Source organism: Hippopotamus amphibius, chromosome 17 (assembly GCF_030028045.1).
Source record: "Hippopotamus amphibius kiboko isolate mHipAmp2 chromosome 17, mHipAmp2.hap2, whole genome shotgun sequence".
Taxonomy (NCBI): Eukaryota; Metazoa; Chordata; class Mammalia; order Artiodactyla; family Hippopotamidae; genus Hippopotamus; species Hippopotamus amphibius.
In genome coordinates this window covers 61,936,167-61,961,556 of record NC_080202.1, presented here as the reverse complement: position 1 = coordinate 61,961,556, position 25,390 = coordinate 61,936,167, and the positions used below count along the sequence as shown (strand labels likewise).

The 25,390-nt window shown below is 45.9% G+C and overlaps 1 protein-coding gene across 4 annotated transcripts in view; it reads left to right on the top strand.

The window, feature by feature from the left end:
* The window catches only part of MAP2K6 (mitogen-activated protein kinase kinase 6), a 112,919-nt gene extending 88,669 nt beyond the window's left edge, over nt 1–24,250 (top strand). For all 4 annotated transcript variants that reach the window (XM_057716409.1, XM_057716411.1, XM_057716412.1 and 1 more), the window contains exons 3-12: nt 55–103; nt 684–797; nt 1,914–2,033; nt 2,849–2,965; nt 3,621–3,672; nt 6,769–6,896; nt 8,069–8,146; nt 9,798–9,937; nt 17,984–18,029; nt 23,901–24,250. In XM_057716409.1, coding sequence (XP_057572392.1) covers nt 55–103; nt 684–797; nt 1,914–2,033; nt 2,849–2,965; nt 3,621–3,672; nt 6,769–6,896; nt 8,069–8,146; nt 9,798–9,937; nt 17,984–18,029; nt 23,901–23,978 — 922 coding nt within the window. In that variant the 3' untranslated portion in view covers nt 23,979–24,250. The remainder of the gene's footprint in view (nt 1–54; nt 104–683; nt 798–1,913; nt 2,034–2,848; nt 2,966–3,620; nt 3,673–6,768; nt 6,897–8,068; nt 8,147–9,797; nt 9,938–17,983; nt 18,030–23,900) is intronic.
* Nucleotides 24,251–25,390: the final 1,140 nt, after the last annotated feature.

The window sequence follows — 25,390 nt, the reverse complement described above, 5'->3', positions numbered from 1 at the left end:
GGAAGGTCATTTTCGACTAAATATCTCATGTTTTCTCACCCTTCTCTCTCTTAGGCCACCTCGAGATTTAGACTCCAAAGCTTGCATTTCTATTGGAAATCAGGTGAGAAAAATCGTGTCTGCCAGGTAATGCCGTGACCATTTTATAGGGATGCGTTCCGACGGGCCAGTGAAAACTGTGTTTTCTGTAGCATGCTGTCAGGGTGGGTCAGTAAAGTCTGGATGAAAATGGAAGTGGTCTGTGGCACCCTTGCTGTTTTGAATGTCGAATTGAAATCGGGCTGTTGTGGTCCTAATGGGAGGTATTTGAGGAGAGCAGGTGGTTCTCTTTGGGGTGCATTTTTCAGAGGCCAGGTCTAGATCTAGTTGCCATCAGTCCGGAAATGGATCTGACGTGTGGTTGCGGGGCACGGCGCGTAGAGAGCTTTCCCTCAGCAGTTTGGAGGCTGCGTCCGAGCTGGACCTCTGTATCCCCCGTGGCAAGCAGGACGCCTGCGGTGGGGTCTACACATCTCCCGGGCGCTTCTGGCTTTTGGTGGCGGCTTGGAAAAGCTTCTAGACCAGAAGGTTCTGGACTAGAAAGAACCCTTAGAATGTTGGGAGAAACCAGAGACAGGACAAGGAAGCCTGTGTCCAGTTTATGTCCCTTTTCCCGGCTGCATTCTTGCTTTTCTCTCCTGCAGAACTTTGAGGTGAAAGCGGACGACCTGGAACCCATTGTGGAGCTGGGCCGGGGGGCGTATGGGGTGGTGGAGAAGATGCGGCATGTGCCCAGCGGGCAGATCATGGCAGTGAAGGTAGAGTTCCCCTTCCCCGAATGTCTTCCCTCCTGGTTTATGTGTTTGTCCATCTCAACCGCAAGCCAGCGCTTTTCATACGAGCCAAACGATCCCCCGTGGGGTGAAAGAGAAAAGCTTATTTGTAGGGAACAATATTTCCCTCCAGATATGTGGAAAAGGTTCCTGGGCCTGATTGCATCAACTGGTTTTTTTTTAACTGATATACCCAACTCCCTCCTTTTAATGTTTTATGCACCCACTTACATCATCATCAGACGTGAAAGAATCAACAATACTTCCTCAGTTTCTCCTGTTGCTTTTTCAAATCAGAATCCAAACGAGAGCTCACACAGGGCATTTGGGTTTTGTGTCTCACAAGCCTCTTTTTAATCTTTATTCTGTTTCTTTTAAACAATTTTCCCTGGAAATCAGGAAACCCGAATTGAGGGAGAAAATTGTCTCCATTTGTGGGGAAAAGGAGGGTAAAGTCATCTTGAGCAAACGTGCATAGTTTTTGAGCCATAAAAAGAAAGTTAGGATCCTTGCATGTTTCTTGAGTGGATGTTGGGACGACCTTGGAGGATGAGCAGAGTATTAATTCTGGATGAATTATTAGGAATGTGGATGCTCAGATGACTTGGATGCCTTTGTTTTTGGAGACTGGAGATATCTTTCCCGTACCTTGTAGATTTTTCAGTTTCTTCTTCTGCAGGCTCTTTGCTATGTAGGCAAAAAACGTGAAAGCCTTGTGATATTATATCATCTTGTCATTTAATGATGTGTGGCTACATTTGCTGGTGTGACATAATACTCTGGCCTCTGCACTAAACCCACATAATAAATCAGACCGTTTTTGTAACTTGGAAACGCATTCCCAAACATTTGCACACTCTCCAAAATATATTATCAGTTTGCTCCTTACTGGGGATTTACGGGAAATAAATAACAGCCTTCCTTACTACGCATTCATTACAGATAGCTAAGCCTTTAGGGTAGGTATCTGAAGGGCTGTTGCTGGAAGCTGTGCTGTGAATTTTCGTACTATTCTCAAGATGGGATGCGTCAAGAACCCTGCTTTGTTAAGAGACTCATCCTCGGAGAAGTAACCATGCATTTTCACGCCTTCCCATTCAGCGGATCCGGGCCACAGTAAATAGCCAGGAGCAGAAAAGGCTACTGATGGATTTGGACATTTCCATGAGGACCGTGGACTGTCCTTTTACGGTCACCTTTTATGGCGCACTGTTCCGTGAGGTAGGTGATCCTTCCCTTCAGGCTCCCAGGAGAGCAGTGACTTCACAAGACGTTTCCCTGGTCACATAAATACACGGTCACAGGGCTCTTTCTTATTTGATGTGTCTTCTGTAGAGAGTTTCATGCTTGTGAAATGTTGGTGCAAAGTTGGCTTGAAACCACGATATTTTCAAATGCGTTTAGCCCTTTTAAAACACAGAGGCCCCCTTTCTCCTTTCTGTTTTGGTCTATTTCGGCAGAACCGTCTCTATACTGATTTGGATAGATTCCTTAAAATCTGAAACGCTCTGGTCTTTTGGCCTCTTGAACACCTCGGGTCACCGAGTGTACCACGTGGGCTGACGTTTACCTATTCTTTGCTCTGCCTTCCTTTACACTTCACCATGATACGGGTTACGACGTGTCATCTCCCTCTCGAAACCAGCCTTTTGCTTTTTTTTTTTTTTTACGAAACCAGCCTTTTGATAAGCTATCGCCAGTGGTCAGTGTGGGAGGTCAGACGTGGAGTAGGTATCTGGGCTTAGCTCCTAGAGGGCAGGAACAATAAAGGCTTGGGATTCTGTGGCTGTTAGTATTTAGTCCCTAGGTTTCATTAAGCCGTGGGTTATCACATGCACGTCTGCTCGGCTGTCTGCTAGTTTGCTCTTTGGAGGTAATCTTGCCTGTTTATGCATTCCTTTGAGATCTTAAAGGGAATTGTACATTTCCTCCAAAAACTCAAGCAAGAAACGGTCCGTTCTTCCAGACAGATGTTAACTGCTTCCTCCTTTTTTCCCTTTTCCATCCTCTCTGTCTCTGAACCATCCGGCCTCCAGGGGGATGTCTGGATCTGCATGGAGCTCATGGATACATCTTTAGATAAATTCTACAAACAAGTTATTGATAAAGGCCAGACGATTCCAGAGGACATCTTAGGGAAAATAGCAGTTTCTGTGAGTACACCATGAACCCTGCCTCAAGGAGCGTGTGAGAAGTCTGGGCTTTGCATGTCCTTGTACCCCCAACATGGGAAACACTGCCTGGACCACAGCTCCCATCCCGTACATGTCTGTTGAATGCATGAGTGCATCTGGGTTGGATCAAAGAATCCTTTTCTTTCTGGACATTATGTACAAGATTCTGCTCCTGACTTGGTTGGGTAAACTCTCAGCTTCTCTAAGAAGTACATCCATCTGCTACGACCACATTCTTGGTGTCTGTGTTCTGATATTAGCTGATTTTGATTTTCATTGTAGAGTTTGAAATGTTTTCTTAGGGTGAATAGGCATAGGAGGAAGCAGAAGAAAATGAAATGAAATGAAGGGCAGCTCCCTTCATGGTTCCTGAGGCCCCAGAGGGTGGAGAGAAAAAAGTGCTGGAGGCCAGATGAGAGTCCAAATGTATGAGTGAGACATCCTCTCCGCTCTGTGATATGGTCTCTCTGGTGGGCGGAGTCCAATTTGTATGATTTTCCTGGATAGGAACACCACCATTTGAGAAGATACTTCCCCTTGTGACCTTAAACCAGGGATGATAAACCTGGGTGCATTCAACATTCAGTTTCTTTCCAGTGATGGGGGGTAAACCCACCTTGTGTTTCTCTTGCAGATTGTAAAAGCATTAGAACATTTACACAGTAAGCTCTCCGTCATTCATCGAGGTAAGCGCCCATCGAGCAGCCTTGGCTGTTCCTTTATCAATTTTCTTTCTTTTACCGGAGTTTTATCTTTTTTTCTCCCCAATGGATGGAATTGAGTCAGGCAAGAGAACGGAGGGCTTTTCCTTTGGGACTGGATAGCAAGTCATAAGTAACTGTTCATTGTCGTGTCTGAGGGCATCAGAAGACGTGGACTTTACATTAGACCTAACTTGAATATAAAATGCCTGTTAGCAAGCAGAGCTGTGCTGTTACCCATTGAGAACTTTTAGAAAACAGGATAAAGATTCCCCTAGATCTGGCCATCGCCCGAGAGCTTGTTAGAAAAGCAGAGTCATGGGTCCCAACACCAACTGACTCAGAACCTGCATTTAAACAAGATTCCCCGGTAATCCTTGTGCACATGAAAGTGTGAGAAATTCTGGTATGAAGCACAGCCCTTTCAGACAGCAAGAGTCAGGATAAGATGAAAAAGTTGGTAGATATGTGACTGCCTCTTCTCCCTCCCTCCTTTTTTCCCTCCTTTTGACCCGTTATCTCTCCATCCATCCATCCATCTATCCATCCATCCACCCACCCATCCTTTCTTCCATGCTTTTATCCATCCATGTGTCTTTTATAGTCATTGTCCAGCAGTTACACAGCACTGTGTTTACACAGAACTATATGTATACAGCACTATAAAAGATGCCCTGGCAGGTATCTGAGTAGAAAATATAGTCTTGTTTGAATTCTACATAGGGATTCTTGATAGAGAAAGAAGACAAATATACAACAAACACATGGGGGAAAAAACACATTAGGAATATGAAAGTACCGAGTATGGAAGTAGTATAGGTAAAATACAAAACAAGAAAATGATTAGCACTCGGTGCCCATAATCAAGGAAAGCTTCTTGGAAGAAGACATATGTTTATCAGGTCTCCGAAAAAATTTATGGGAAGTATTGGTTGCTAATTGGGTATTGTGATTTGAGAGCTGTTACACTCTCTGAGCCTGAAAGTAATGTCGGATGCCTCAAACTACTCCGATTATGACTGTTATGATTCTTGTTAATTGTTATCATTAAAAATTGGGGAAATATGAAGGAGGAAGAGGAAAGGAAGAAAGTGGGAAGGAATTCAGTTAGGAAGAAGAATGTGGAGTATCCACAAAGGTGAAACTGATTTTTAAAGGCTTATTTCAAAATTTTAAAATATTTCATTCACAGTAGAGAATGTTTATAAAGTATAAAAAAATAATAAAATGAAAATTGTATATCTGCCGTTCAGTTGAAGGGAAAAATTATAAAGGATAGGTTTTAAAGTTTTTTAGAAGAACTGTTTTCTTTCGAGTACGTGTCCTTTGTGAAAAATGTCCCTAGGGAAAAATTTAACTGTAATTTTTCTAATTGCATTATCCACACATACCAATGGTTCATCTCCTTGGGGGTGTGTTACATCTTTCCAGACTGAAGGGTTCATTTAAGGACTGCAGAGCAAACCCCCTCTATCCACATGTATATTTTGTAACCTGCCTGCTGCTCTGGAATATCTGGGTTTTTGATGAGTTACATCTTGTGACCTCTGACGCACTTCTTGCAGAAGCATCCATGAAAATTGGTTGCTTTGATTGCATTTGATGTATTATTATGTCACAGTCTGCCTTTTCATGCTACTAAATGAGCAATAGATCATTGTGAACTGAGCTTTTAAAACATGATTTTATTGTCATAAGAACGCTTAGCATGAGCTCTACCCTCGTAAGAAATTCTTAGGGGCACAGTATAGAACTGTTCATTATAGGGGCAATGTTGTAAAGGCCCATCTCTAGAACTTATTCCTCTAACATAACAGAGACGATCGGCCTATGGGACTGGGCTTTGATTCAGTCATCAATTTTTTAAAAAATTTAATTAATTAATTTATTAATTTTTGGCTGCATTGGGTCTTCGTTGCTGTGCTTGGCCTTTCTCTAGTTGCAGCGAGTGGGGGCTACTCTTTGTTGTGGTGCACATGCTTCTTCTTGCAGTGGCTTCTCTTGTTACGGAGCACGGGCTCTAGGCACAAGGGCTTCAGTAATTGTGGTGTGCAGGCTCAGTAGCTGTGGTGCACGGGCTTAGTTGCTCCGTGGCATGTGGGATCTTCCCGGACCAGGGATGGAACCCGTGTCCCCTGCCTTGGCAGGCGGATTCTTAACCACTGCGCCACCAGGGAAGCCCCAGGCATCAATTTTTAGCTCTTACTGCATGCACGGGAGCAATGAAGATGAGAAATCAGACAGAGGAACAGTTTTTTCCATCGGTTGAGTCACAATCCAACAAAAAGGACACAACGTGAAATGAAAAGCAGACTGGTTACACAAGTTCCCGCAGAACAGGAATTCATGGCATAAGACTGAATGAACTAATGAAAACCATTTTTGTGACTATTCATTTTGAATACTGATGATATCACTGTATGGTCTATCTTCCACGTGTAGAAGAATGTATATACTTTCTCTTTCTTCCTAAGCTCTCCGTAATTCAAAGGAACTTCGTGAACTCTACATTTGGAAACTGAAATAAAACATTTAAAAATGATGAAAAAAAAGAAAAGGAAGAAAATCAAGTTGATATATTTTTTTAATTTAATTTATTTATTTATTATTTTTTGGGAGGTACACCAAGTTCAGTCATCTGTTTTTATACACATATCCCCGTATTCCCTCCCTCCCTTGACTCCCCCCCCATCCTCCCTTGAGTCCCCCCCACCCTCCCCGTCCCAGTCCTCTAAGGCATCTTCCATCCTCAAGTGGAACTCCCTTTGTTATACAACACCTTCCCACTGGCTATCTATTTTACAGTTGGTAGTATATATATGTCTGTGCTACTCTCTCGCTTCGTCAGATTTTTTTTTTTTTTTCTTAGCTCGGATGTTTTTCTTTCTTTAAAAAAATTTTTTTTAAATTTTATGTTGGAGTGTAGTTGATTTACAGTGTGTGTAACGGGGGTGGCTGTTACTGCTGCGTTGGGTCTTGAGGGGAAAGTGAAGGGGAGGCAGGGATGGAGGCTTCAGGCCCCTGGAGGTAGAAGGATGCTACTGCCTGCCACCCTGGACTCCTGACTCTTCTCCTTTTCAGACGTCAAGCCTTCCAACGTGCTCATCAACACCCTGGGCCAGGTGAAGATGTGCGATTTTGGAATCAGCGGCTACCTTGTCGACTCTGTCGCTAAAACGATTGACGCAGGATGCAAACCGTACATGGCCGTAAGTACAGCAGCTGGGGTGGCACCGAGGACGCAACTGCCTTCAGATCATGCCAGGAAATGGGAAACGCACGGCCAGGGAGGGAAAACAGAGGTGTGCCTGAGACGCAAGAAATACCCCGCGTCTTCTTTTTCCTTAAATATTTCCTGTCTGAGATCCTGAGTCCCTTGCTTCATTATACTCTTTTTAAAAGCCAGGTAACGGGGACGTCCCTGGCGGTCCAGTGGTTAAGACTCCACGCTTCCGATGCAGGGGGTGCAGGTCTGACCCCGGGTCAGGGGACTAAGATCCCACATGCCGGTTGGTGTGGCCAAAACAAAACACGTTACACGAGGTTATGGGTGAACTGTATCTCAAAGCTGGAAACATAAATAAAGCAAATTTAAAAATACGGAAAAAAAAGAAGAAAAAAAAGAAAAAATACACAATGAATTATGTTGCCTGTTTCTACAAATTAGACTTTTTAAAAAAATTAGATAAGGAGATAGAGTCTTTGAGAAAGCAGGAGGGTAATACATGCAGCCTGTGTAACTCTCCACACTGCGTTGCAGGCGAGTGCTGCTTTATTTGTTGAGGACAGAACAGAAAAAAAGAATTTAAATTCCCCGCACAAGTCCGTTGGGTTAGTCCTGAGAGACCCTCACCGCTGTGAAGATTCACGGCCGTTAGCGGAGACCTTGGGACTCCCTTTAACTTAACGGACTTCTACTGTAAATATTCTGCTTAGAAATGAACTTGTGCTTGGGATTTAAAAACTTTCTGTCCATGTTTAGCTAAAGGTTGTTGAGGTCTGTTAACACCAGACAGTAAATAGCCCAGTGACTCTTGTTGACTGTTTTCACTGAGTTCTGCACTGCCGGTCTTTTACACGCGGAAACTTCCAGGCTGGCAAAGTAATTTTATAATGTATATCGTGTTCTTCGTAAGGCAAAATTGAAATTGCTTTTGAATTGAGAGGGGACTTGGATCTGTTATTGTCTCCAAGAAAAGACATTGGGGGACGAGGAGAATCCCGTGAGACGCTGGTATTTACTGCAGTTAGTGAGCCTCTTGGCCTGGGAGGCGTGTTCACAGCTCACAACAACTCACTCGCTGTTGGTGCCACCACCACCCCTGAGCCTTTACTGAGCCAAGAATGTCATCTCAGTTGTCTTTTTCTGTCTCCTTTCCAGCCCGAGAGGATAAACCCAGAGCTCAACCAGAAGGGATACAGCGTGAAGTCTGACATTTGGAGTCTGGGCATCACCATGGTAGCATATGATAATCACCGTGGACCGGGGGTGCGGGGCGGGAAGCTGGAATGGGGTGGACCTGGAACGCGAGAGGCAGATGTCCTAGATGCTGAGCGGAGAGAGCAGGGGAGCTGGAGGAACGCTGTTTGCAGTGTGCTGCCGTAGAAAGACTGAACTGGGACTGGGCAAGACCCAGTTCTCTTGATTCTGCTTCCGGGTAGTTGTGAGCCCTTGATGCACTGATGGAATCACATAGACTATCTCACTGTCCTCATCTGTAAAACGAGAGGGTCTGACTGCTGTTCCTGGTGGTTTTACTTCATGGCTCAAAATTAAATTATTCTCATCGAGGCATGCAGATGCTTAAGCGACTCAAAGAGCACTAATGTGTGTGGACCCTGATGGAGCTTTTTTAAAAAAATGTTTATTTTATATTGGAGCATAGTTGATTAACAGTGGTGTGTTAGTCTCAGGTGTACAGCAAAGTGATTCAGTTCTACATAGACACGTATCTATTCTTTTCCAAATTCTTTTCCCATTTAGGTTGTTACAGAGTACTGAGCAGAGTTCCCTGTGCTCTGCAGCGGGTCCTTGTTGCTTACCCACGTTAAATATAGCTGTGGGCACATGCTAGTCCCAAACTCCCACCCCTCCCCCCAGACGCTGATAGAGCTTTGTTATCCAGGCCGTGAGCTCAGCTTCCCAGAACGTGGTCATGAGAGAGGTCTTGGCTGTTGAGTACAGGTATAGCCCACACATATAATAACAAATAGGATAATTTCCTCAGGCACAGCCTGAACGGTTCACAAGGAGTGCCTGATGTGCAACTTTTCTGATAGTAAATTTTCAGGGTATCACCGAGGTCTGGACTGACCCACGGTGGTCCTGGTTCCGCCCCAGACACAGCAGCGGATTAAATCCTGTGAGTTATTTCACATCCCTGCCAAGAAAGCACGTGATCGTGTCACAGCAAAGTGGCCTTTACTCAAGTCCAAAAAAAGATCCGTGATGCGATCCTAGTTATTTTTGTATATTTATTATTCTAGCACGCCACCAGCAGATGGCAGCAGAGGTACAGCGCTGTAAGAGTCTTCGCGGGAGAATTCCTTTTTTAGACTCAGTATTTGAAAACCTGGTTGCTTTACATCCTAAAGTTTCATACCGTTGGCTTACAAGCTGATGAAGTGCCACACTGGGTTTTAGGGAGGACCCAGTTTTATTTTTTTAATTTTTTTCCTTTAAAGATTTTTTTTTTTTTTAATGTGGACCATTTTTTAAATCTTTATTGAATCTGTTACAATATTGCTTCTGTTTTATGTTTTGGTTTTTTGGCCGCGAGGCATGTGGGATCCTAGCTTCCTAACCGGGGATGGAACCCACACCCCCTGCATTGGAAGGTGAAGCCTTAACCACTGGACCACCAGGGAAGTCCCAGTTTTTAATAGGCTTAAGTGGCTGTCTCCAGTAGGATGTTATCTGAAAATCCCTAGCACGAGGACTTGGAGGAAGATTGCTAGAGAACGTGTTGTTAGTCTGCGCCCACCTTTTGCTTGGTGGTCCCCGTCGTGTCTCCTCTGGCTCTCCTGGAATGGAGTGGGTTCCCTAGCAAGACCCCCTGTTTATGCAGCAGCCCGTCAGCTCCCATCTCCCTGTGCCCTCTCCCCTCTAGATCGAGCTGGCCATCCTTCGGTTTCCCTATGACTCGTGGGGGACTCCGTTTCAGCAGCTCAAGCAGGTGGTGGAGGAGCCGTCGCCACAACTCCCCGCAGACAAGTTCTCCGAAGAGTTTGTTGACTTTGCCTCACAGTGGTAAGAGCGCCTGTCTCCCAGAGCCCGGCGTGAAGGAACAGGAGGAGTTCTCGTGACTTGCCCCCATCGGTTTTAATCCGCGATGCACACATCCATCCCCAGAGCACTGACGGAGCCTGCTCTCGCTGCTGAGCAACAAAGACGGCTCTGTCCGTGCCCCACTGAGCTCAGAGCCAAGGAGAGGGGCATCCCCAACAGTCACCCTAGTCCAACACGGCACGTTCAGAGACGGAGACGTGCACAGGGTGTTGGGGGAATGCAGAGGAACAGCATTAGGGCAGAGTCTCTGGAGGAGATAAATCCTGAGCTGGGACCAGATGAGGCGTGTCCAAGAGAAAGGGAAATAGGGGAGGAAAAGGTATTCCAGGCAGAAGGAACACTGTATGTCGTATCACAAAAGTGAGAGCCTCTTTTATGAGAGTTGAAAGCCATTTGATGTTGACCAGCGCATAAAGAGAAAGGTGGGTGGACCCGCTCTTAGGATGAAGAGTCGATATGGTGCAAAAAATTACCCTGGATGAGAAGACAGAGGCTACTTTCAGAGCCTTCCTTAGGTGTCTGGAAGTCTCACAGAGTGGCTCCGCTGTCGGTAGGCTGCTCACAGCATGCGTGCTAACTTCGGATATGCTTGCCCGGAAGTGTACAGTGGATGGTATCGGGGGTGCAAGAAGGGAAAGTAAAGAAAGTTGGGAGCAGCCGTGCAAATGCCGTAAACTTTGCTTTTTTAAACTTCTTAAAAATTTTTGTTTATTTTTGGCTGCGTTGGGTCTTTGTTGCTGTGTGTGGGTTTTCTCTAGTTGTGTCGAGCTGGGGCTACTCTTCGTTGTGGTGTGTGGGCTTTTCAGTGCGGTGGCTTCTCATGTTGCAGAGCACGGGCTTGAGGCGCACGGGCTTCAGTAGTTGTGGCACATGGGCTCAGAAGTTGTGGTTCACAGGCTCTAGAGCGCAGGCTCAGTAGTTGTGGTCCACGGGCTTCGTTGCTCTGCAGCATGTGGGATCTCCCTGGACCACGGCTCGAACCCATGTCCCGTGCATTGGCAGGTGGATTCTTAACCCCTGTGCCACCAGGGACGTCCTGTAAACTTCATTTTCATGGAAATTGCCAGTGGAATTGAGGAAACTTGGAGAGAGGATTGCTTCCTCCAGAAAATCTAGTGATTTCTGTCCGTGTAGGGACCATGATGTCTGGCTGGAAAGAGGAGGCTGCCGTGGAATCAAGGTGGTTACTTTGGGCACCTGCAGGGCAGGTGAGAATTGGAGGAAGGCACCCAGAGATGCTGCGAAGCCCAGCCGTGATCCTTGGAGAGGAGCAGTTCTGGCTGCTTGCGGCTAAGGAAGGGGCCGGCGTGCGGAGCGTCTGGCTTCCTCAAGATTATCATTCCTTGGCCGCCACGCTCTTTGGAAGAAGCATTCGGACCACAGCTTTTATTGGGAAACATGATAAGACCAAGCAGGTGTCTGTTGCCTCTTAGATGTTTTGTCAGCTCTGAGCCCGTGTCAGCCTTGGGGCTTTTCCCTAAGGATGTCTGAGGCTGGCCTGCCATTGTTTGCGTCTGTTTCAGCTTTGGCTGAAGGGCCAGAGCGAGGCTGGCGCAGCGGGCGGGAGGGGAGTATGCTGCTGAGTGCCTTCTCATACCTGCCTCTGGGCTCCTGGGGGGCGTCCCCCTCTCTGCTCTCCTTCCCGAGTGTGCCAGGTGTGCTGGCCCACCTGCAAGGTCGAGATGGCTTCAGGATTTTGCCTCCTGGTTTCAAGACCTTGGTTTTCGTTTTTGATTTTTGTTTTCCTTATTCTCACATGTTTAAAGGTCACCTAGGAAAGGGATGTGTCACCTTGGATACTTCTCAGGAGGGGTGATCACGGGAAAGGATCCAAGGACGCCTTTTCAAACTCTCTCCTTTATAACCTTGCTCCCACCTGCCCCCTGCCCAAGATGCTGGGAACTTCGGGAAAGCCTGATAAGAACAAGGCTGGTGTGAAAAGCCTGGGGAAGCCAAGTTGCCTGTTGTGAATCCCCAGTTCAGTCTGACAGTTCTCAACACGGGTTGCTCGTGTATAAAATGTGCAGTCACCTAGGCCTCGGCCTCAGAGATTCTGATTTAATTGGTCTGGGGAGGGCCATGAATATCAGTATCGTTCAAATGTTCTCACATCTTTCTACTGCAGGGCTGGGGTGAGAACCCCTGATTTACATCTGTGCTCTGCGGACCCGGTATTAACGGCTTCCTGTTCAGAAAGCTCCTTTTCGTCTACAATGTGTTGAAAAATTGTTTGATTACTTTTTCTGTTACCAATTTTTTTCTCTTACGTGGAATTCCCCCTGAAGAGTCAGGGTGTTAAAGCTTTTTACAGATATTTTAAAAATGCAAGCTTTGAAAAAATACACGTTTTCTAATTTTAAGGCATGCACACATTTGTGGAAATCGCAGACACTGGTATTATCGCTCTTTATGTAGCCACCACCCTGGCCTACCCTCCCCCACGGGACACAGAGTGTCGTCATGGCCACCCACCCCGGGTCTCCGTTTCCCTCTTGTTTTCTCGCATTTTTAGTCGCAGCTACTGCAGTTCATTCATGTAAAAATTCTGAGCCACAGACATCTTCCAGCTTTCCCGGAATTGTTAATTCCCTTAAAACTGTTCCTTCCTTGTCATTTCGTTTCACGCGAGTCAGCCAGCACAGCTTGTTTATGGGCTTACTTAAAAAAGTAATACTTGAAACAGAACTCAAATGGCTTTAACTTTGAAGCTGTCAGGGATAAATTCTTCCTCCAACTTCTGAGTGTGGTAGCTGCTGTAGGATCTGCTACCTAAGAAGAGCAGTTGTGCACAGCCGTCATTTCTGCTGGTGTGAGAACCGGGAACTGCAGGGGAGCGTTAGTTCTGAATGTTAGGAGCATCCGTGCTTACCCTCAGCCGGACTTTGTCAGAGTCCGGGCTCTCCTGTGTCAGACGCCAGGTACACGGAGTCCTGCGCGCTGTACACCAGCGATGTATTTGCTTTGATGCCCCTGAGTACGAACACTGTTTTGAAGTCAAGTGAGCTGGGAAGGTTGTCTGATGCTTCAGAAGACGGTACTGATTTGGGGGGATTTTGTGAATGGCTCAGCTCTTCATGGAAGCAGTTTTATTTTCCATATGTGTTAGCACAGATACACACCTGTCCCCAGGAGCAGTCGAGAGATTCCCTTGTTTCACTCCCGACAGTTTTAAGTTTGATTTAGAGCTGGGTAGAAAGAATGGAAAAACGATCCTTACCTAAAAAGCACCTCTTCTCCCTCCTGGTGCAAGCAGGATATAGTCTGGGAGCGTGTCTGCCTTTAGTCGTGTTCCTCCGTTTCCTGTGCACAAAGCTGTATTTGGGGGGCACATCTTCATGATGGCACCCTTTTTTGAGTGACCTCTGTGTGTTTTTTGTATTTTTACAACATACTCAGGCTATGAGCCTTCACGACTTCTCAAAAAGCCCAACCCTGCAGAAACTGCGGGAGAAGAACTACAGATTTGGACAGTGAAGACCTTAATCTCAGATTTTAAGACACATCTGTGTTTTTATCTCCTACATCTGTCTTTGGGTTAAATGTAGAACTAGAAGAGAAAGGGTGCATTACTCACGGCTTAGGTGGCCTGTCAGGGTACCTGTGACCTTCCGTGGGAAGTGTCCACGGGAAGCATCTGGCGACATCACAGAGCTGCTGCATCCACGCACCTTCACGCAGGGCATCCGCTGGGTGGCCACTCGCCTCTGGTCACTGCCGGTCAGCTGACAGTAAGTTGCGGTGTGTGGGGTGGAGGAGAGGCACTTACCGGCTATCACAGTCATATCCAAAGTTATGATATGATAGCACTCAGAGATCCGGCTGATATCTTTCTTTTGCAGTAACATCAGAGAAACGTTATACTCTGGGTTGGAGTAAGGGGTGGGGGGAGGAGAGAAAAGAAAAGAGTATGAAAGTATTTATTCCGTGTGAACTTGAAGAAAAAAACAATTTCTTTTTTCTTAAATTAATTGACTTATTTATTGGCTGTGTTGGGTCTTTGTTGCTGCACATGGGCTTTCTCTAGTTGCGGCGAGCAGGAGATACGCTTTGTTGTGGTGCACGGGCCTCCCAGTGTGGTGGCTGCTCTTGTTGCAGAGCATGGGTTCTAGGCACGCAGGCTTCAGTACTTGTGGCACGTGGGCTCAGTAGTTGTGGCTCGTGGGCTTAGTTGCTCTGCAGCATGTGGGATCTTCCCGGACCAGGGATGGAACACGTGTCCCCTGCATTGGCAGGTGGATTCGTAATCACTGAGCCACCAGGGAAGCCCAAAACAACGATTTATTACAAACCCCTCCTTTCTGTATTTAGTTTGAAACAGGACCAGTGAATGACATTTTCTTCCTCTTTTTTCCTACACCTGGCTTTCTTATCTGAGGGCTTTTAAAGAGTTCCTGGAGCAGGGGATGCTGGCTGCGTAGTTTTTGGGATTCATGACAGAGAAATCAAGTAGAGAAGCCTTACATTCTAGTCCTGCAGAAGGTTTCACAACTGAGTTTCTCCAAAAAATGGAATCTTGGCAGGCAAACAGTTTTTCACCATAACGTTATAGGTTATGGGTTATAGGCTTGGGGACTGAGAAAAGGTCACTAGAGACCAACTCTGCAATGAGCCCGAACAGCCTGACTTCCTTCTTGCTGTGCCTTTAGGCCTACTTAAGAGTTCAGCACCCAGTCGACCAGCCTGATGTCAGAGGAGGTTGGAGGCCACCCCGACGCTGTCGCCGTGTGACTCAGAGGAGCCAGTACAAGACAGAGACAATCAAATGCAGTTCCTGGCTTGTTAGGAAGGGCCGTAAAAAAGCAGGCCTGGGTACTTGTTTAGCTTATGACAAATGTATGGCTCGACAGGCGCGTTGTGTTTTTATTCTGTGGACACACCAGAGAGCCCTTCTTGGAAGCAGTTGGGGGGTGTTCAAATAGGCAGAAATCCGCTGGTCAGCACAGACTTCAAGCTAGCAATTCTCAAGACAGCACGAAGCTGTTTTTTAGTGTCAGCTACGGTCAGGGGTGTGTGTTGTGGCATTTGGAAGAGGAATTAGGGTAGTTAGCTAATTGCACGCTTGAAAATGACAAGCCACTTGAAAATTCAAAAGTCTGACTCAAGTCCAAAATGAAATTGGGATAGGTTTGAACTCCACAGTTGTTATTTTGTACTGAATTTCAAGCACTTCCTATTAAACATGGAACATTTTCTTTTTTCCCTAACCTTATCCTGAGTATTTTGCTATTCTTAGCTCATGTTTTGAAGTGTTCTTGATTTAAAAGATGGAGAGAGTGGGTTATCTCAAGTTATATTAATTCAATAAATAGCCTTGGTTTGCTGTGTGAATATTTTCCATCAATACTCTACAGTAGTGCTTGTGGTACATTCTGAGATTTCTAAGCAGAGGCCGTAAGTCAAGGAATAGTCTATTGACAGCAATCACTGAGGTTTTAGGAATTCTTAACACTTTAAGACAGCCCACTTGGGGTATTTTCCCTACATTTCCTTTAGACAAATTTTTAAAAAATTCTGGAGAAATTTTCATATACTGCCCCGCAAGTGAAAAGAGAAGACGTCCTGACTTTAACTGACCTCTCCTTAAAAAAAAATGAGTATTTAATTTCTTCTGTTTGCTAAGAGGAGAGAGTAGCATTTCATCGTGCACCAAACAGAAGGTCAAAGTCTGCAACATCACAAGCATCTCAGGTTGGGAAAAGAGGGCATTGTTTTAATTATTTGAGAAGCAAATAATTTCTTTCTGTCATTCCCTTGGTTGAGTTGTTGACCAGTGAGAGGTGGCAATGGAAAGGTGGGATGTGATTGTCAAGGAGACTTTTTCAGAGTCATTGTAGATTTAGGGTTTGATGACTGACTAACGGTCCATCTAAATAGGACAGCTGAAATCAACCACTTGACGTTGGAGTGTGGATTTAACATTGCCTGTGTGCTTTTCCTTACTGATTTTAGGAAGATACATTGTTCAGATTATAGAGAAGACGTTCTGGTTCTTGAGTTGCTTTGAAATTTAGGGCTTTTTTATGGTAGTCTGTTTGCTTTTTTACTGGGGTTTCTGTGTAACTCAGCCATGTTCCTGAGGTCACATTTCTCCTGTGTTTCCTTCTAGGTGAACTAGCTCTTGAACTTAGAAAGAAAGACTTTTGCTTCCTGGGGTGGAAGGCAGGGAGGGGTGGTTGACATGAGGATGTGCGCACGTGAGGATGAACCAGCTGGAGATGGTTCTAAGCCAACTTCATTTCAGAGGAGGAGCCAGAGGTGGCAGCGGGGAGGGATGCCCGAGGACACGTAGCCCAGGGTTTCCTGACCTCAGCACCAGCGACCTTTTGGATTGGATCCATTCTTTATTGTTGGGGAACTGTCCTGTGTATGATGGCCTCTACCTATTAGTTGCCGGTGACATCCCACCACCAGTCGCGTCATCCAGAAATGCCTCCAGACCTTGCCGAGTGTCCCCTGGAGGGCAAAACCACCAGCAGTTGAGAACCACCCACAGCGCCTTCTAGGATCTCGGGATGTAGGTATACACGATGTCATCCGTGAGAGCTGCCAGGTCTCACTCACTTGCCTCAGGCACAGCCTCCCAGGCCACCCCAACCTGATAAGTCCTCTTTCTCATTTGCTCTTACTTTTATCCTCAGTTGAGATGAAACTTTCTCTCTTAGGTTGTCTGGGCAGTGAGGTCACTAGGGTCCTAGATCTGCCCTCAGTTCCAGGTTGAAACTTCTGTCCTCACATCTGCCTGCACCCTGTCTCAGGTTCCCTGGCTTCTACTCACAGCATTGCCTGGAGTCGACTGGTAGGCTGCTTTAAGTTGGTTTGCTTCAAAAGCGTCCCTTTTTTTTTTTTTCCTCATTTCGTGTTGTTTTAAACCACACAGTTTTTCCAAGCCTCTCAGCTGTTACACCCTCTGGTTCTGCATCTGACCTTCCCCTCAATTATTATCCTCCGTGGGGGGAACAGAGCTCGTGTCACACATACCAGGTCTCATTTGCTCAGAGTGATCCAGTAGCACAAATCCCAGCCACCCAAGCGTCAGCCACCTTTTGGCGCCTTCAGTGCCTGGCAAGCTTCCCCTCCATCCATGTGTGAGTTGACAGCCCGGTGGGCAGGGGAGTCTGTAGGTTGCCTTGCACTTCATACTTTTCAAAATCATTCTTTCCTCCATTCTGTTCCCTGGGATTCCAGCTCCAAATAAACTGCTGCTTTTCTTTATTTTTTTTCCATTTTGAGGCCGCGGGTGGATAAAGGGGTGTGTTGAGGTTAGGGGTGAGGGGCTGGTCTCTTCATAGGGCAGTTTTATCGCTATTGCCTGCAGTATCAGGTGTGATGGAAATGTCTGTGGGCACAGACAGCTGAATGAATGGGAGCCACTTGACAGTAGCGCATGACCACCAAGTATTGATGTTTCTAAGAAGAATCACTGCCAAGTCCCTGGCCGCGTGTGTTTTCTCTCTCATCAGCCAAGGGGTCGTAAACCAGCAGCGTGACCTCAGACACTTCACGTGTGCATTGCTTCCATCTCTAGCAGGTTCAGCAGGGAATAGATAAAAGCAAAGTATACACGCAAGGGGACCAGGAGCCAAGAGAACCAGGTATTGAAGATAGAGAGGAGATGACAAATGTAACATAAGAAATACCTGCCAATTTCTTTGCAAATGGGGGTGGATTAAAAGCTGTTGTGAAGGAAAATAGATATGTATTTTGATATATAATAAAAGCTAGTTTTTATGTCATTGGTAAAGTATCAGAAGGAAGGTATACACACACACACACACACACACACACACACACACACACTCTTCCCATTAAGGTACATCCACAGTGATTTAAAACATAATTGGTGAGCGTAACCAAAGAGGAAAGTCAGGACAGGAGATTTATGTTTTTAATACCTTTTTAAAGGTGGTTCTATTTAGTATCCTACGGGTTCTGAAATCCTAGTCTAGTGAAAATACAGATGGTTTCTAGATTTTAATGTGATCTTTTTTTTTTTTTTCTTCCTTTAAGCTTGAAGAAGAATTCCAAAGAAAGGCCCACATATCCAGAGCTCATGGTGAGTATCGTCCGTGGTGTAAACGTGTCCAGGCTAACAGCTAGCTCAGGGAAAGTGACTGACACCTGCTTTATCATCATGTGGCCGCATGGGAAGTGCGGATTCACTGAGACACTGGTGAGTGAAGTTAAACTAAGAAAAAGCGAGCTGAGGCCTCCGTGCGCCCTACGTTCTTCCTTAGTGTAACCGGGAGCCTGTCACCCGTCTTGGCAGTGTTTTACCCGATAATAAACTTGTCATTGTACAGACCGAATTATGTCTATGAAATTTACATTTTCAGATTTTAAAGGTATTAGGAGTCACGCATGAGTATAAAATGAAGGAAAGCGTGATTAACGGATTTCAATAGTGAGAGAAGCTCAAGTGCTACATGACTGATCCTTTTTTGATAAAATCTTTAGGATTCATTGGATGAAACACTTTTTGGTGGGTGTTTCGGGGAGGAGAGAGTCACTTTGTTTTCTGCTGGTTTTCCCTTTCATGGAAAAAGTAAGACAGAGCCTTCTTCATTTGAATTATCCTACCTCAGCATTCACAGTTTATCATCTGCGCTACCCATAAAAAAAAAAAAAAAAGAGTGAAAATAAGACCTCAGGGTTGTTGTTTTTAAATAGTTTCTTTTAAATTGTGGTCACTGCAGTTCTAAGCTAATTACAGACGATTCTTGATTCTTTGATAGAGATGCCAGGGACCTATACGTGGCATGTTTTTTTTGGGGGGGGGAAGGAGAAAAGGAGAACTTTACTGCTCTGCCAGGCAGAGGGGGACACACCTGGCTTCTGCCTTGAAAGGCTGTGCATCTCCACGCCAGAGGGTTTGGTGAAGGGTTTACAACAGTGGTTCACAGGTGGGGTCTCTAACGAGATTAGGTACACTTGGCAATTTTTGTCTACCTATATGTTGAATGTGGGAGAAACATTCTTTTTTGAAATATAAAATTCAGACTATTCACTAATTTGTATTAATCCCTCCCTCGATGTGTTTCAGTTATTAAGGTTTCAATTTTAGCAAGGGGAGGAAGCGTTCTGTGCACGCACAGGTGCAAAAGAGAGAAGAGCACATCTTGGCACCATTTCTCACTGGAGCGTAGTTATTCAGCAGGCATTAAATGTTTGCCCCCGTCCCATCCCACCCACAAGCAGCGCTCAGTCTTCAGGACCAGCTGCGTGCAGGCGATGGGTGTGCAGGTTCCTGATGTCTCCTAAATGGGGTGGTGAAGTGGCTCCAAGCTGGAGAAGTACAGCTTGTTGCCTGTTTCTGTGTCTTCTTTGGAAAAAAGTCTAGTCATATCCTTTGCCCATTTTTAAATTGGATTATTTGGGTTTTTTTTTTTTGCTATTGAGTTGTATGGGTCCCCCTGTTTTTTTCCTCGCCGCACCATGCAGCATGCTGGGGTCTTCGTTCCCCGACCAGGGATGGAACCCACACCCCCTGCAGCGGAAGCACGGAGTCTTAACCACTGGACAGCCAGGGACGTCTCCCCCCCTTTTTTTTGAGTCCGTTATATATTTTAAATAATAATCCCTTATCAGATTTATGGTTTGCAAATATTTTCTCCCGTTCCACAGATTGCCTTTTCATTCTGTTGATTCTTTCTTCGCTGTGCAGAGCATTTTAGTTTGATGAAGCCCCATTGTTGATTTTTGACAGCAAGTACGTGGAAAGGTATCACTGGTCATCAGGGAAATACACATCAGAACACAGTCAGGTATCGCCTTGCACCTGTTAGAATGGTGTGAAAGATAAGAGACAAATACTGGTGAAGATGTAGAGGAAAGGGAGACCTTGTACTATATTGGTGGGAATGTAAACTGGTACAGACCGTTTAGAAAACAGTTATGAAAGTTCCTCACAAAATTAAAGGTAGAACTATCTTATGATTAATAATTCCACTTCTGGGCATACATCTGAAAGAAATGAAATCACTATCTCAAAGAGATATCTGCACCCCCATGTTCATTGCAGCATTATTTATAACGGCCAAGACATGGAAACAATCTAAGTGTTCATTGAATAGATAAAGAAAAAAATATATACACACACACACAATGGAATATTATTCAAGCATTAAAAAAGGAAATCCTGCCATTTACAGCAACACGGGTGAAGCCTGAGGGTGTTGTTCTAAGTGAAGTAAGTCAGACAGAAAAAAATAAATACTGTATGATCTCACTTAAATGTGGCATCTTAAAAAAAACCCTGAACTTACAGAGAGTAGATTGGTGGTTGCCGGGGTGGGTGGCTTGGGGGATGGATAGAGGTGAGAGAAGACACAGTCCTGTTCCCATGATGAGTGAGCGCTGGGGGTGTCACGTACAGCATGGCGGCCGCAGTTAGCAGCACTGCATTCAGCATAAAGTAGGAAGCTGCCAGGAGAGGAGAAAGTCGATCCGGACAGTCCCAGTGGACCACGTGGGTTTTCAGTTCTGTGGGTGACGCGTGGATTTAAGTCTGAGCCACGCATCGACTGGGAGCCTGTGAAAGAACGCTGGGGAGAGTCTGAGAAGGGACAAGGCATCCGCCTTGGGCCTCTCTGTCCCCTTTAGAAAGGCAGCCCCTGGGACTCAGCGTTCCGCAAAGCTTTCTTCAACGCATGTCCACCGTTGAGGCAGGAAAGGAGATGAGTAATGCTTGAGAAGACCCTAGCCTGTGTGGGTTCTCTCCTCTCTGATTGTGTGTATAGTAGCCAGTCAGGGCCCTGTTCGATCCTGGGTCCTCTGTTCTGGAGCTCCTATGCAGCCCCTCAGAGCATTTTCACGTTAATGTCACGTGAAATGCAGCAGGCACAGAGCGATCCCTGCGGGGCCTGTGGGGCCTGTGCTCCTGTTGTAGAGTCGCCTTGTTTGCCGCTCTTGTTGGATAAAAGAACTTTTTCTATATATGTCTGGCTATTTAAAGTGTATAACATTTTTTTTTCCCCTTCCAAGCGACTTCTTGGACGTGACTTCTCACCCCTTTGTGTACCTGTTGAACACAGTGGCTCTCACACGGAAACAACAGAGTCAAGTTGTTGTGACAGCTTGCAAAGCCTAAAACATACATTTACTGCCTAATCTTTGACAAAAACGTTGGCCGGCCCCCTAGCCCAGAAGAACAATTCCTAGTGAGTCAGGTCCCCCAGGGACATTTGAGAGGAAAAGCAAATGAAGTGATATTAAAGCATGTCCACCCCTCGGCCCAAACAGGGAGCCGAAGGTTTGGAATTTCTATAAGAGGTACATGTCTGGGGTGGGGCCTTAATTATACCGTTCTTCACCTGGAAAAAGGATTTTTTTTCCTCTCTACCTCTTCACCAACTCCTACAACCTAAACAATAGCCTCTCAGCATGTGTTTTCCCAATGCTACAGTCCAAGAGTTGGACTCACATTTTCCGTTGAAAAACCTCAACTCCGCAGAAAAGCAGGGAGCAGTTATGGCCTTAAAAGGCAAGTCCATTTCCAGTACCACAAAGACGGATGCCATAAGAGGCAGGGGGAGGGGACACCCACAGGATCTTACAACATTCATACGTAGACCGTCAGAGACCACAGAGTTAGGATAAATTGGAAAGGTAGAATCCAGCCTCGGTGGATATTAAGCTAGGACTCAGCATTTTCTCTCAAGTGTGTACCGCTGAAACCTCCGATAAGAAGTTGCTTGGAAGGGGGAAAAATGTTATGCACTTTAATAGCCAGATAGATATAGAAAATGTTCTTTTCCTACAGAGAGTAACAAAGCAATCTAGGACTTAACAGCATTAAGGAGGGATGACCGAACTCGTAGAAAACCGTCGTCCTGAGGGATGAGGTGCTCACAGCAGCTTTGGAGACCCTTGGCGATGGCCGCGATGCTCCTGGCAGTATGTTCAAGTCCTCCCTCCTGTGCCTGGCCCCTCTTTCGAGAAGCCCAGCCTGGGCCTATGGGCTGGGGGTGATTCCATGGTGCCTTCTTTGCTGTTTCCCGGTTGCTGTCCTTGCTACTCTCAGTCGATCGCTCACAGAAGGGACTGGTTCCCTCCCAACCTTTTACAGCCTCAAAACCCACGTGAGAAGATGCGTCACACTTTCCATTTTCACACGCTGGCCTGCTCTCCCTGCCCCTGCCCCACGGCTCTCACAGCCTTCTCCCAGTCTCAGAGTAAACCGAAAGATGCCTGGGGATTTTTTTTTTTTTTTTTTTTTTTTAAGACTCCAGGTCAGGTTATTGCATTCAGTGAGAGACCCAGGCTGCATCCGCTGAGCTGGTGACCACCAGCAGGACCAGAGGCGGGACGGGCTGGAGGCACTGGAAGCAGTCACGGAGACAGTCTGAGGCTAGACGTGTCCTGTTTTGATAACAGAGAGCTTTCAAGGATATGAAAAGCTCTCTAAAGGTCAAGAGGATGTGGGGAAGGGAATAAGCGTGATGGTAGAACACTTGGTAAGTGTGCTGTGTAAGTGGTTAGTAGCCGGAAGTAACGCGGCGAGTTATTTATCCAAGGAGCTCAGGAGGAAGGGCCCAGCATCTGGAGCTTCAGTTCACGTCGTGGGTGTGACGTTCTGGGGCGGCACCCCCAGCCTGTATCTTCAGATGGGCCAAGGCAGAAAGCCTCTTTTTTTTTTTTTTGAGTCATGATACTTAATGGTGGCCACCTACTTTCTTAGGGGCGGTCTTTCTTTGTTCCTTTCCCATTTGCATTGTTTTCTAAAACTTCCGTGGGTGGGCATGCAGTTTCCTACAGGGCTGGCTCATCCAGCCCTCTGCTGTCAGGTTTACAACAAGTATAATTGGAAAACCTACCGCTAGGCAGCATGAAGGTTGTACACGAAAACCCTCAGAGTCAGGGGAAGCTGCTTGAGTCCTCTACATGTCTGCGTGCAAAAACGCTCATGTTTAGCTGTTCAACGAGTCCTTGAGAACAATACCCCCAGCCAGTCGGGGAGGCAGCCCTGCTCGCTCGGGGGACACAGGGCACTAGGTTCTACCTGAAGGAGTTGTCCTTTTTGGTTTGTTCGGTTGGTCCTGTTTCTGCTGGGACAGCTGTGGATCCTGAGCTGATGTACTTACTTCTAACCGGAGGTGCAAGGTTCCCGGGTGTCAGCCGGGCACTTCCTGTAACAAAATTGAGCAGTTCGGGGAGGACTGCCCTGCTGCAGGGCAAATGGCCTCATTTCCTTCAGAATTGTTTGGAAATGTGTGGCTTCCTGTCTTGGACCGTGCCTGTTCTCCCAGCAAAGAACAAGACTCTATGGAAAGTTGACTCAATCTGAGCTGCGTGAATAGAGACCATTTCTTGCTTCTCAGTTTTTAATCTGCAAGTTGAATTTTCTCCGCCCACACCTCGAGTTGGGCAGGCTACCTCACTTTCCAAATGATCAACTCATCATGGAGAGATCAAATCATCATAAGTATCACGTGTAGATGTGGCTTACAAAGTAGCACGTATAGTCCAAACCCGTTCTCCTGGTGTTTCTCATTCTGCCACCCATTCCTTGAGAACTGAATGTGCGTAAATCTCTGACATTTCTAATTATTTTACTACTGTATCTGTCTAAAAATTTACTTTGTAGGGGACAGGGTTATTTGTAAATCAAAGCTTTGGACCATCTTTGCTAGTCCTTGTATTTTTACCAGGGATGGGATGTGTATAGCTAGTTACATGTGTATATTTTAAAGCAGTAGATACTCCGTCATGGGAATAGATACCAAAATGGGAGAAGCAGCAACCAAGCGATATCTGTAAAAAATTTGCATCACTACATGTGTACTTGGTTTGGGAGCCAGCAGGAAGAGTCCAGTTTAGCCCTGATAGGGGTACTTAATTTGTTGACTAAGCAGATCTGTTACTCTGCTGATCTCCTGCGTTGTCAGCCACAAACGTTAATATCGGGTATTTTTCTTTTCTTTACCAGCAACATCCATTTTTCAGCCTACACGAATCCAAAGCGACAGACGTGGCATCTTTTGTAAAATCGATTCTTGGAGACTAAAAACAATGGACTCCATCGGTTGACCCTCCTGTGGACTGGTGGGTTTACAGGGTGAAGCAAGTTCACTAAAGCGCCAACAGAAACTCATCTTTGAGATAATTTAACCCTGCCTCTCAGAAGGTTTTTTTCTCCCCATTTTCTCCCCCCCCCCCCCAAAGGGGGCCTTGGAATCTATAGTATAGAATGAACTGTCTAGATGGATGAAATATGATAAAGGCTTAGGACTTAAAAAGGTGATTAAATATTTAATGATATATCATATGAGTCCTTAAGCTTTTCAGCCTTCTCTTGTTCTTTACAAAAGGAATGCATTGGCCCTGGTAAAAAGGTGCTACAGTAGCGATGAAATTGTAAGCAGATCTGTCGTTTGTCCTACGCCTCATTTTAATATTTATGTTTAAGCGCTTGGTTGAGAAGATTCCATTTTATGCAGGGAGCGAGAGACAAAAGACAAGATTGGGTTGGCAGTATTTATAGGCTTTTTTATTTTTAAAGTTCACTCGTGTCTGTGGTCCAGAAGGAGTTATTTAATGTGCATCTTTAAGAGTATTATAAAAGTATCCACCAGGAGCTCTTGTGAACTATCTGTTCCAGCTGCTGCAGCGGCTGCTGTGTTCCTGAGTTTCTGCTCCATGCAGGGTAATGACCACGTGTTCCGGTGAAGTAGCAAGGTATCCTGGTCACATCTTCCCCAGCTCCGGAAAGCACAGAACCACTTTTATCACAGCTCAAAGAGTCGCAGAGTTGGTTCTCTTGACATTTGTGTTACACTATTGATGGAGTGTGGTTTGTGATGTGATTTTCTGTCACCTGTCTATCCTTTGACGCACGCACGCGTGTGTATTTGATGTCACCAATTGTGCCAAATGGCTATTATACATAACACCTAATATCTGTAAAGAACAAAGAAGGAGGCTGTTCGTCAGTCCTGAGGGGAGAACGTCAAACCGCACAGAGCATCAGTGCCTTCCTCTGCTTTCACCCTTCCTACAGCATGTTTAAGCCCCAGGGGCTGCCTTTATCGTGAATGGACTCTTGCTTTTTTGTTTTGTTTTGTTTTCTGTTCAGTGAAGAAGCCTTACTATAAATGGAAGGGCTGCAGGAGAAGAAAAGTGAAGGCAGTGAGTAGTTCTTTGGTAAGGTGAGAAGCGAGTGGGAGGGTGGAATGAATTCCTGGGAGTAGAGGCCACGTTTCCACAGGCCAGGTTCAATGCACATCCTTTTGCAGTGGATCGGTCCACGGTGGGGGGGCCCGCTCTGTAGTGGACTCCCAGCAGGTTGACCAAGCGACAAAAGGTCTTTCTCGTGGCCAGATACACCCCGGGCTTCTCTGATTTGGGGCTCAAGGTTCCTCGAAGGTCAAGGAGCGAAGTGGTCCACAGGGAAAATGTGACCAATAACAGGGAGGCAGC